General features: G+C 40.1%; 1 protein-coding gene across 1 annotated transcript; it reads left to right on the top strand.

The window, feature by feature from the left end:
- The first annotated feature begins 730 nt into the window (after window positions 1-730).
- LOC143133878 (lipoprotein lipase-like) lies at window positions 731-6,024 on the top strand. Its single transcript, XM_076293800.1, has 10 exons — window positions 731-919; window positions 1,174-1,349; window positions 1,757-1,936; window positions 2,469-2,577; window positions 3,188-3,421; window positions 3,597-3,839; window positions 4,172-4,292; window positions 4,610-4,786; window positions 4,913-5,020; window positions 5,559-6,024. The coding sequence occupies exons 1-10, from the start codon at window positions 826-828 to the stop codon at window positions 5,608-5,610; spliced, it is 1,494 nt and encodes a 497-aa protein (XP_076149915.1). The 5' UTR covers window positions 731-825; the 3' UTR covers window positions 5,611-6,024.
- Window positions 6,025-11,965: the final 5,941 nt, after the last annotated feature.

An 11,965-nucleotide genomic window follows, 5' to 3' on the forward strand; every position in this document is an offset into this window, starting at 1 on the left:
TCCCTGTGTATATCTGTGTGTGACTGTATTTAGAGATAAGCGGGAATATTATGACTTTGCAGTGTTTCACTGTTCTGCATGGCTGCGTCAGTAGCTGCTCCGGATTGCCAGGTTGCCACTAATCAGAGTCTGATTCAGTGTAGTCCATGTGAGATGGGATGACCAAAGCCATCTCCCGTCAGCCTGGAAGGATACCTAAACCCTAACTATTTCCTTGTCTAGTTAGAGCAGCTGATGGATCTTTAAGTGAAGTCATGCTGTCTCTCCCTTGATGCGCATCATTGTAAATAAACTCTGTTCCTGATTTCTCATACTATTGGTCTGACTGGGTCTCTATTCATCTGTGGTATCAAAATTACCATCCCCAGGAAGCAAGTGGCTTATATCTTAATATTGTCTAACATTCTATAAAGCGCCATGAGACATGTGTAATGTTTTGGCGCTCTTTAAGGGAAATGTAATTGAAATTGAAATTAATATCACTCATATATATATATATATATATATATATATATATATATATATATATATATAACATCAGGCACCTTCGCAGTCTGCTTCAGTAGGCCTAGCATCTGAGTCCTTCAAATTCAGGGTCACGCGTGAGCGATCATGTTTGTTGGGACAAGGCAATCGGTGACGCCCTGTCTCACTTTTAGCCAATAGAAAACGGGTATAGAGAGTCGTTCTTTAATATAAATCCAGGCCCACTGCCAGGAAGGTTAGATTGTTTATAACTGATAGAGACATATCACGGAACAATATAACGGTTTCATACTGTTTCCGATACAAAGTAATTACTAACACGTCTGAATCTACTGTAATATGGGAAAAGAAAATCTATGGCTTCTTGTGATTGGGTTTTCTTTGATTAAGAGCTGCGAACCTTTAAACACGACAACTGAGTCCGTTTTCTCCAGTAAGTGATAATGATTTTACTACTTCAAAGCAATTAATTGGCAAGTTAAGATCCCAACTAATATCACTTAAATTGATCAAACCATTAATTGTACATTTTTGTCCTGTTACATTTGCCAGTGAATTGATATTTGTATATGCAATATTCATCATAAATGAAATTGAAGACTGGACGATGGAAAAACTACATATTCTCACCAGGGCGCTGAAACAGGTGCAATAGTGTTGAGATATTTTTTCCCTTTGCGCTTCCAGGCAACTCCACTCTTTACACTGAAGATTACAGTAACATCGAAACCAGGTTTTCAGTGCGGGACTCTGAAGATCCAGAGGAGGATCTCTGCTACCTTACTCTCGGGAACAGGGACAGTATCTCCGAATGTGGATTCAATCTCAGCTCGCAAACTTTTGTGGTCATCCACGGATGGTCGGTGCGTATTGGTGCGCCTTAGGCTTGCATATACCAGTGTCGTGAATAGATTTAGTCGAAGTTTAAGTCCATGTACTTTCTCCTCCGTAGGCTACAGCAACAGGTGCAGAAATAACACATCGTAAAATAAAGTATAGACCTACAGTACAATGCATGCACTCTAACGTGAACTCCAGTAGGAGACAACCCGTGGGCATATTGGCTGCAAAGTAGGACAAGTTCCTTCCTATAATTACAGTACTTATACCTACAATTCTACAATTGATTACCATTATCTTACCAGGCATGCCATTTAATGGCGTTGCTAACACACCACTAGCCATGCGTGCTAATGACAGGTGGTAAAAAAACACTGCTTTCTCCTGCGCTGTAAGCATGCGTCTGACTACTGACCGTGTCTCTTGATAGGTTGCCGGGCTGTTTGAGAGTTGGCTCCACAAGCTGGTGACGGCACTCTTCGAGCGGGAGCCCACTGCCAATGTCATCGTGGTGGACTGGCTAGACAGAGCCAGCCAACACTACCCCACCTCCGCGGAAAACACCAAACTGGTGGGCAAGGATGTGGCCAAATTTGCCAACTGGCTGGAGGTGAGAAAGCAAGGGTCAGGATTCAAATTTTATAATTTTGCTGTAAACATTCCAAAACCAGATCATTTAACCAATTCATATTGGAAGGTTTTTTTTTATTCAACAATGAAAATGGGCCTTTTGCCAATTCTGGGACTGATGACAGAGATGTTTCCTTCTAATATCGTATTTTACAGTCCTATTTCCATTTTATTATTTTTATTAGGCTATTTGTGTTTCCTTACTGATCTAAAGTGTAAACAAATCTAGGGACTGATGAAAAAGATAGGAACAGGATTATTAGGGAAATCAACACTTCACTATTACCCTCAGATACAGGCTACATTTATACAATGGGTTTTACAAGTTGTTTTGATTTTGGACAACAAAGCTGCACCTCTCTACATCACACAAAACAGGTCTGTCTAAACTGACAGCCATTCTCTTCAGCATGTCATATTCCTCCACTGAACAGTGATGTGTTAAATATTTCCAATTTGTTATTGCGCGTCTTTGTGGTTTTTAGTTCAGCACGGCCTCTTTCTTTGCACAGAGCCTCGAGTATCCCCTGGATAAGCTTCACCTGCTTGGCTACAGCCTGGGAGCACATGTGGCCGGAGTCGCAGGAAACCTCATGAACCACAAAGTCAACAGAATCACAGGTCTGAGTGGGCTCTCTGTCTCCTCACTTGCCTGCCCACAATTATGGGATGCACTGGACTGGATGTGCACATTCTTTTTTGCTCAGTCTCTGCTGTTGACTTAAGTCCCCATTGCTGACTAGACACAAACATAGTGCTATAAAATTGTGAGATCTTTTTGCATTGTTAGTCTGATCTGAGTGTGGTTCAGTTGTGTGCCATTAGTTCTATAATATATGACCATTTTCAGTAACACATTTGAGTCTTCAGTTAGCTACACTATATGGATAAACATGTGCTATTGTCCCATTCAAGCTGTACTATATACTTCATCCGAAAAGAGCACACAAAAATAACACCATGACCATAATGATTCATGTATGCTCTGTGTGTTTATGGTTGAGTTTGTGTTCGTCTATGAGTGTGTTTTATGTGCACTTCTTTCATATGACAGACAGGGTCAGCCATTGTTACACTCTGACTGTCAGGAACAAACATACAGCTTTACTCCAAGACAACACACCTTGTTTTTTACTATCAAATGAAGCAACTTATCTCTGTTCCTTTCTTTCTTTCTTTCTTTCTTTCTTTCTTTCTTTCTCCTTATATCTCTCCCTTTGCCATTCTGTAGGCCTTGACCCAGCGGGTCCCCGCTTTGAGAATGCAGAAGACGTAAGGCGTCTCTCTCCTGACGATGCCAACTTTGTGGATGTCCTGCACACCAACACCAGAGGCTCACCAGATCTGAGCATCGGTATCCAAAGGCCTGTGGGGCATATTGACATCTACCCCAACGGTGGCACTTTCCAGCCTGGGTGCAGTCTGCAGAACACCATGAAGATGATTGCTAGTTTTGGCATTAACAGTATGTAGAAAGATATTGTTTTTTATTGTTTTCATACATTTATTGATTTGTAATCTTGTAATATTATCCCTCATTTTCAGTGATTCACAGGGTATGTGCACATGGATGTATGTTTGGTACATTTTGATGAATTCATTTTGCCAACTATTCTGTCCTGTTCTTCATCTCTTTGCAGATATGGACCAGATTGTGAAGTGTTCTCATGAGAGATCCATCCACCTGTTCATCGATTCCCTGGTGAACCAGCAGCACCAGAGCCTGGCGTATCGCTGCAGCTCCAAGGAGGCCTTCTACAAGGGCCTGTGCCTGAGTTGCCGCAAGAACCGTTGCAATAAGCTGGGCTATGGCGTCAAGAAGATACGCAACACCAGAAGTGCCAAGATGTACCTCAAGACCAGAGAGCTGATGCCTTACAAAGGTATCTATGCAGTATGTCTGCACTCAACCTTAGTGAATAGTTAAGCCCCCCCCCCCCCAAAAAAAAACAAAAAACACATTATAATGATTATCTATGGATCCTATACTGTTAGTGCTATTAGAACTATTGAATTAGAACTTGTTGAACACAAGGGCTTAGGGAGTCTAAGTGTTTGAATGTATTTTCACAGAAACATATCATGGGACTTTAAGTGTCAATGTGCTAGAAAGTTTCTGTTGTGGTAATGCCAGAAAGAGGAGTTAAGAAGGGTTAAGATTTAAATGGACTGTGCTAATTCAAGGGAATGAAGATATTTTGATGTTTTGTGTTAGTTTTCCACTACCAGGTGAAAGTCCATGTGTTCAGTCAGAAGAACCTCAGTGTTGTGGAGCAGCCCATGCTCGTGTCCCTTTACGGAACCCACGGAGATCGGGAGGAAATCTCCGTCACTGTGTATGTGTACATTATGAACACTCTGGTATAGTTCTGTTATATACAGCATTCATAGTGATAAGAAAAGCAGTTTGGTGTTTCTCTATAAATCACAATTGCTGTTAGTGTGTTAATGCTATGCTGTAACAGAAATGTGTGACATGATGGTTATGTTGTAGGTCTTCTGTGTCACTGTATGTTACTGTACATGTAAAATATTCACAATTATTATTCACTATAATTATCATAATTGCTGTTGCAATACTGTTCTATTCATTCAACTTCTACAGCCTTGTCTATGCTATACGCTTATGATATGCTTTATTGCTTTTCCCCAGGCCGAGCATGTCCAGCAACACCACCATCTCTTTCCTTGTGGCCTCTGATGTGGACATCGGTGAGTTGTTGATGATCAAGCTGAAGTGGGAGAGGGACTCCTACCTGTCGGGCTTCTTTGGCAAAAATGAGTTCATGATTCGCAGACTGCGCATCAAGTCTGGGGAAACTCAGTCCAAGTAAGTACCACCACTGAATTTAAACAAGTTCCTAGTGAATGATAGCCGGTTCATGTCCTGGCAACTCAACTTGGAATGAAACGTGATTGATAGAGATGTGTGTGTGTGTGTTTTGTTTGTTTGCAGGCTGATTTTCACCTCGAAAGATGGTGAGTTTGCATATCTGACTCAGGGTGGAGGAGAGACACTCTTTGTGAAGGCCAAGGAGGACCAAGAGAGCCGGAGAGAGGCAAGGTGAGTGATCCAACCGCATTTGTAAACAAGGAAAGAAAACATGAAAGAAAGGGACAGGAAATTATCCTTTTGAAACAGTTACATTAAAGCTGCAGCTGGCAAGTCTGACAGATTGAGAAGACTTAGCCAAAATGTTGAATGTTTACAACTCTCATGCCCCTCCCCCACTACCACCAAGCACCTTCTCATTGAGTTCGTGCTCATCAGTGCGCACCAGACTGCACCAGACTGTGATTGACAGTCAGATCTCATACAGCCCTGCTCTGATTGGACCAGAAGAACCGGGAGCTGTGGATTTTTGCAAAACAAATAACAGGCTCTAGGTGGAGGTAGAAGTGCGGGTTTTTTTTCTAAAACCGGCTGATTTATGTTGTTCTGTCGGAGCATAGTGTCGGTTTCAGTGAATATGATCAAAAAAATCTTGCCAACTGCAGCTTTAACATGCATGTATCATTGCATCATTAAAACAATTGAAACAAGAAAAAATCCATGAGGGTTGTTCACAGTGGTTCAACAGTTAATCATCCCCTTTTTTCAGACTCCACAGGCTGAAGCTGCATGGCAGTTTCTTCAACCAGACCACAGAGTGAAACAACAACATCTGTGCGAATGCACTCGGGGTCGGTAATGCTTCCAGAAGTCGTGCAGATTTTGCACCAAAAACAGAGTCTGGCTATTAGCCAAACGTGCGTTTCAATGACAATGCAAAGTGTGCTGTGTTGATGAACAATAATATGATATACTGTGTATCTTATTTGCTGTGCACTGTGCACTTATTGAGCATGTCAGTATTTAATGTACTAAAATCACTTTGTAGGAAAGAAGTTACATCTTTAGAAAAATCCTAAGTTGTTGAATGTATCTGTAATGATGATGTATTGTTACGTTGTACAATACGTTGCTTGTTTCAGTTGTTTGACTTAACAAAAAGATGTAAATAACAAATGGGAAAATATGTCATGTAGACATGATCAGGAACTCAATAAAGTAACAGTGATCTGACATCCCCTGAACTACCTCCACATATTTATGCCTGTTACTGTAGAAAACATTCCATTTAGAAATTCAGACTTTCTAAAGTCTAAACATATCAGTGTAGTCCCTACCCCATCTCTCTTGAGATGTAAATACCCTTTGGTATAATCTGCTGAAAATGTTGCATTTATATATACACATGTTGTTTTCATGAAAATTGTAGTCTTGTAATATAATATCATGATATGGTTTTTCATGGTGTAGATTTAATCAGCTACTGCATGGAATACTTTTTAAAGCCATAAAAGTGTTATATATTGCCATATCCTTTGATCATATAAAATATGACCCTCAGGAAACTATTCCCTAAGTGTGTTAATGGTTTTGTATATACAGTAAGTTATGTAAAAGTCCACAATTAAACCTATTAAATCAACAAGCAAAATGGTCTGATCATTCTTCATAATCCACAGCATTTTACCACCACCATGGTTTGCGCTTGTATAAAGATCTCAATGGAAATATCAGTGTCAGGATTTGTGGAAGAGACCACCATTCTCATTCTCAGAATATTATGCCTACTGTTAGTAGTACTGTTATAACTTACGTAGCCACAAACACTGATCAAAGCAAATGTGTTTACCTTAAAGATTACACACCTTCTGACATCAGAACTCACTTTCTGAGTGTCTTCAAAAAGTCATAAATATGTGCCTTATGTTTTGACCTGTTCATCACTGATTTGTGTGGATTAGTGTGGATTTTGTTTCATTCTAGATATATATTATGTGTGCAAAGTGTACACATTGTGTGATGGGTCTGGGAGTTTTCAACCAATGCATTTTACCATATACTGGTACTGTAGTTAGTTTAATCTTCAATAAACATTACTTTTCGATCCACTTTGATGTTACTGTTAGTACCATGACAAAAATAACGATGTGTATAACAGCACAGGTGTACATGCACAAACACACACACACACACACACACACACACACACACACACCACACACACACACACACACACACACACACATACACACACACACACACACACACACACACACACACACACACCTCCTCCTCCTGTGGTCCTTCAGCTCAGGAAGGAGGTTATGAGCCCTGTGCTGTTGCAGTGTTGCAGTGCAGAGGTTTTCATTTACCAAGAAAGGTGTCTCAGGTAAAACCGTGTGATGAAAAAGAGTAATTACAGTGCATGAAAATGCACTGTTCTGCTTTGCATTTTATGTTAATATATATTTTGCATTTTCATGAAAGGTTTTATAACACATCTTATTAGGAGGAGTAGGCAATGTGATAGGCCTTCTTTGTTTTCTTAGTATAGTGGCAACACCATGTGATGGTCATAATATGTAGGCATTACATCTACTTTTGCTTAGCTGAGTTATGCATCAACAAATGCAAAAATACAAGGCCTTCTGAAGGTCTAGATGTGAACATTTACACTTTGTGTGCATAGATGTGCAATTAAGAAGATAAATCATGTTGCATTGTATATTATATTAAGACTTGAACATTATATGAATATTCATATCTTGAATGTGGTGCTTATTGTGTGTTGGATAAAACCATCTGCTAAATAAGTAACTATAGATGTAAATTATTGGGACAGTGTAGAAAAACCAAAATAAAGTTGTATTTGACCCCATAACACATCACTTCATCTTAAGACTGATTCATCACTGACACGTCCCATGATAGTCCATACAGCTGAATAACACCAACTGAAGTTCCGTGTGAGCTCCTTGGCTGTTCTCCAAAAGATGTGTTTCAGGATACAGTATGTTTGAAATTGGGGCACCATTTGTTTTGGATATTCTGTCCTACACACCTAACTGCACATTCCAATGTACAGATCACTGACATACTTCTGCAGCATGTTTGCAGTCTGCTATTGGGCAATGCTAAAGAACACATGCTCTGGCCAGATTTTAGAGTGTTGTAGATGACATAATGGAAATACTCAATTTGATATGCTCACAGAAATACATAAAACACAAACATGAAAACAGAACTGAACAAAAACAAGTCTATAAAACAAAAGGACATCCTTTGCCTTCTGTTGAAATGGTTTCTTGTAATAGTATATCAATTACTGAAATATCATGCTTAACCCTTTAACTGCCTGCTCAACCGTTTGGTTGAGCACACTTTAAGACACCATATCTTACCAAAAAATCCAACTGTTTTGATATGGAGCTATATCTACCACTTGAGTACTACATGTTAAGCACAAAATATTTGCTCAGTACCTCTGTAATGTCGAAGGCCACACCTTCTCATCATACGCGATTTAAGAAATTAATTTACGCGATTTCGGCCATATTTTGTGGAGTCACATCTACCAAGTTTTCAAAAGTAAGACTTTTTTTCTTCATTATTATGTTAAAATGAAGTGGAATAACACATGTATTAACTTACATTAAAAATATATACATATTTTCATGGTCAAATCATTTTTTGAAAACATGCTCAACCAAACGGTGGATATAGTCAGTTTATGGTAAGTCAGGTCCGTATAGATAATACTAGAAAACATGACAAAGTTTATGAATTAATCATATTAACCATTATATACTGTTTTCAAATATATGCTACTACTGTAAACACAGCAAATATATGTTTAAAAAGCATGCATACGCATGAAATATATCAAATAGGCTTATGCTAATCTATGCTAATTCAATACATTTTTGTCTGTACCATGAAGGGGAAACTGGTTCAACTATATAAACCATATATTTTCTGAAAGCTTAGACCCTCAGGATGTAATCTAACATGACATGAGACATGTCCCCCCCTCCTCATTAGTATGCTGCCCATGCATAATACATTGGGTATTTAACTCATGGCCATAGTGTTGTCATTATCTACCAACTGATAAGCAGAAAGTTTCACCACCACCTCTGAGGACCTCAAGGCAATTCACTACCAGTACAAAAAAAAATAACAAAAACTTTCCATTGTACTCCAGTTTGACAGGACTGCTATGTCAAGTGGAAACAAGGAAGTCATGTGTGCCACTCACCTGCGACCTGCAGCCAGACAGTCATATTGCAGTGGTGGAGATGGAGATGGAGGCTGCTGCAAGGCCTCAGGCTCCTCGGGGTAAACACTGCAAAATGGGGCAAAGGGCACAGACGCCTCTGCAGCCTCGTAAATCGCCTGCGCTGATGGATCACCCCTGCCTCCCATCTGACCCACACACAAAAACACTCACACATGCATGCACGCACACATGCACCAACAACTCACCCCACCCCACCCCCTCCCCCTCCAACACACACACACGCGCACGCACACACACGCACACACGCACACGCACACGCACACGCACACACGCACACACGCACACACACACACACACACATGCACACGCACACACGCACACACACAAACACACACACAGGTGTGGGAGTCTGTCCAGGCACCTGTTCAATTCTCCAGTGGCTACGAAGCTGTGAGTGTGCAGAATGAATGTGGTCCTTGTGGAACGACCCCTACAACGATTCTGACGTAAGTGCATTGGCTTTGAAGTCTTTTGGGTCATTAACACAGTCTCCCACAGCCATATGTGCGCGGGAAGTTGTGAAACTGACATCACAATAGTTATTTCACTCCGTTACGTAATGTGTCGTTGCATGCATACTGGTATGTTAAGTGTGAGTGTATGTGGTTGTGGATGTGTTCCTGCCAGAGAGCCACTGGAGGAGAGGTCATGAGATGGAACTAGAAAACACTGGCAAACCTCATGGCAGATCTGTTATGGACCATCACCAAACATTCATTTGGATCAATTCACACAACTTGAAAACAGCATAAGCCTGAATTTTGCACAAATTCTGTACACCTAAAATGGACTGTATTATGGGAGAGTACAGTATATTGCAAGTCATCAGCTGGATATTCTCCTGTGTATTGTAAGAGAGTATTGCCCAGTGGCCCTAGATCAGGTTCTCGGCACGGTTGCCACGTGGGACTGGAGGGGTGTGTCGCCTGCGTGTGCATAACCTGTTTTGGTGATGCAGACACCCACAAGCCCCTCTAGGCCCTTGACCAGACATGTACTTGACATTGAGAGGAAACGTTCCCCCCTATGAAGGTGTTGGAAATGATACTGTGTCTATTGTCTATTACTTGTGCAGTTTTTTTTTTACATACTTGCATATTTATACAGTTTGACATGACACTACTCTCCAAAGAGATACACATGTAAGGTGGACTGCTAACCATCAGCACATTAACTACAGTTCCACCTGAAACAAAAAAAATGTAATTTTGTATATGCTGGTAGGTTGCCCAGTGGCAACCTGAAAAGAAAAAGAAAAGAAAACTAGAAAAATGATCTATATATAAAATGAATGGAAAATATTTGGAGTTAAACCATTCTGTCAATGGTATGCTGTGATTGACACTGGTTGTGATGCACATGGCTTGCCATTTAAAAGTGTCAGATGTTATGTCCCTTGGTCTTGAAGGGCACAGTGTCGTCCATGTGAGGACACAGTAAATTTGGAGAACCATTTGTCCCTTGTCCTTACAATAGCAGACAGATCAGATGTCACAAGCAACTGACTGCTTATTGGCAAGAGCTAGTCTTCCTCCGCGACTCCAGTGGCATGGCGTTACGGATTGTTTCCACTCATGAATCTGAACACAGCAGTCCTCTGGATTCTGATCAGAGAAAGATAGCTGGCACCTTGTAACATATTTACGGATTTCCACAAGAAATTTACAACAAGGTTGTGTGTGACTGACCCTGCCTTGCCCACATAACACTGAGAAAATGCACTGTCAATAATCTGTAAAACGCTTAAAGAAACTGGTCACATTGTGATACTTTTCCCCTAAGAAATTCTAAATAATTTCAGGGAAATTCCAGATTTGTGTCTTTAGTAAATGGCTGTATTGTTATTTTCAGCCATCAGAGGTCATGAATTTAGAATAGCACACACATTATTGAGGTTACATCAATAACTAGATAGAATAAACACCTCATTGCCATTCACTTGCACAAAAATAACAGATCTGTTCATCATCCCATCATTGTTCAAGCAATACACTACACTACATGCTACAAAGCAATTCAATTGTTACAAAGACGGAGATTGATATTAGTATTCTAATAGTCCCACTGCCTGGATTGTGGACGTACTTAATACTTAATACTTTTTATTTAATACTTGACCAATGGATGTAACCCTATTACTTCAACTAGTCTTGCACTGATATAGTTTTTATATTATTTGTCTACATTATTCTCTTATATGTCCATATTTATTTTATGCTGGTCTTTAGAGTTTAGTCTTGCACTGTTGCACTGTTGGACTTACTTATTTGCACCATCACCATGACACTCACTCTCATAGAGCACCTTACCATGCATATGGAACTACAGGCTCAGTTCCTGCCCTATTATTGCATGAGCCTCATGCTTGATCATCCTTGAGCACACTATGTGGATATTTGATTTTTTTAGTATTTTTAGTACGTATTTAGTATTTTAGTATTTTAGTATTTGTTTATCTTCTACTGTCTCTATTGTGCAATGGAGTTTATATACTTATATTGCTTTTTCTGCTGTAAGTAAGTAAGTAAGCATGTTGTGTGTGATGTCTGTATGCTACTGAGACCCTGAATTTCCCCTTGGGGATCAATAAAGTATCTATCTATCTATCTATCTATCTAAAGGTCTCTTTAGATAAACTTAAAAAAGGGGTCAGTGAAGTTTACTGTTCCAATTTGTTCGATCGCCCACATGTATCGCCCACATTTATATTTGTTTTATTCCTTCCTACAAAACTCCTCTTAGCCTTTCTTCAGAAGAAAGCGTGGAATTGATGGCACACTGCCCTGCACGGGCAGAGAGCATTTACTCACGCAATGTTCCTGTAACTCGGCTGCCGAGAACTGGACCAAAGAGGAGAAGCCATGGAAGATGCGGCC

The sequence above is a fragment of the Alosa pseudoharengus genome, unplaced genomic scaffold (assembly GCF_046254945.1).
Source record: "Alosa pseudoharengus isolate Yale_2024_CS ecotype anadromous, Long Island Sound unplaced genomic scaffold, YU_APseudo_1.1 YU_APseudo_1.1_scf_2, whole genome shotgun sequence".
Classification (NCBI taxonomy): Eukaryota; Metazoa; Chordata; class Actinopteri; order Clupeiformes; family Clupeidae; genus Alosa; species Alosa pseudoharengus.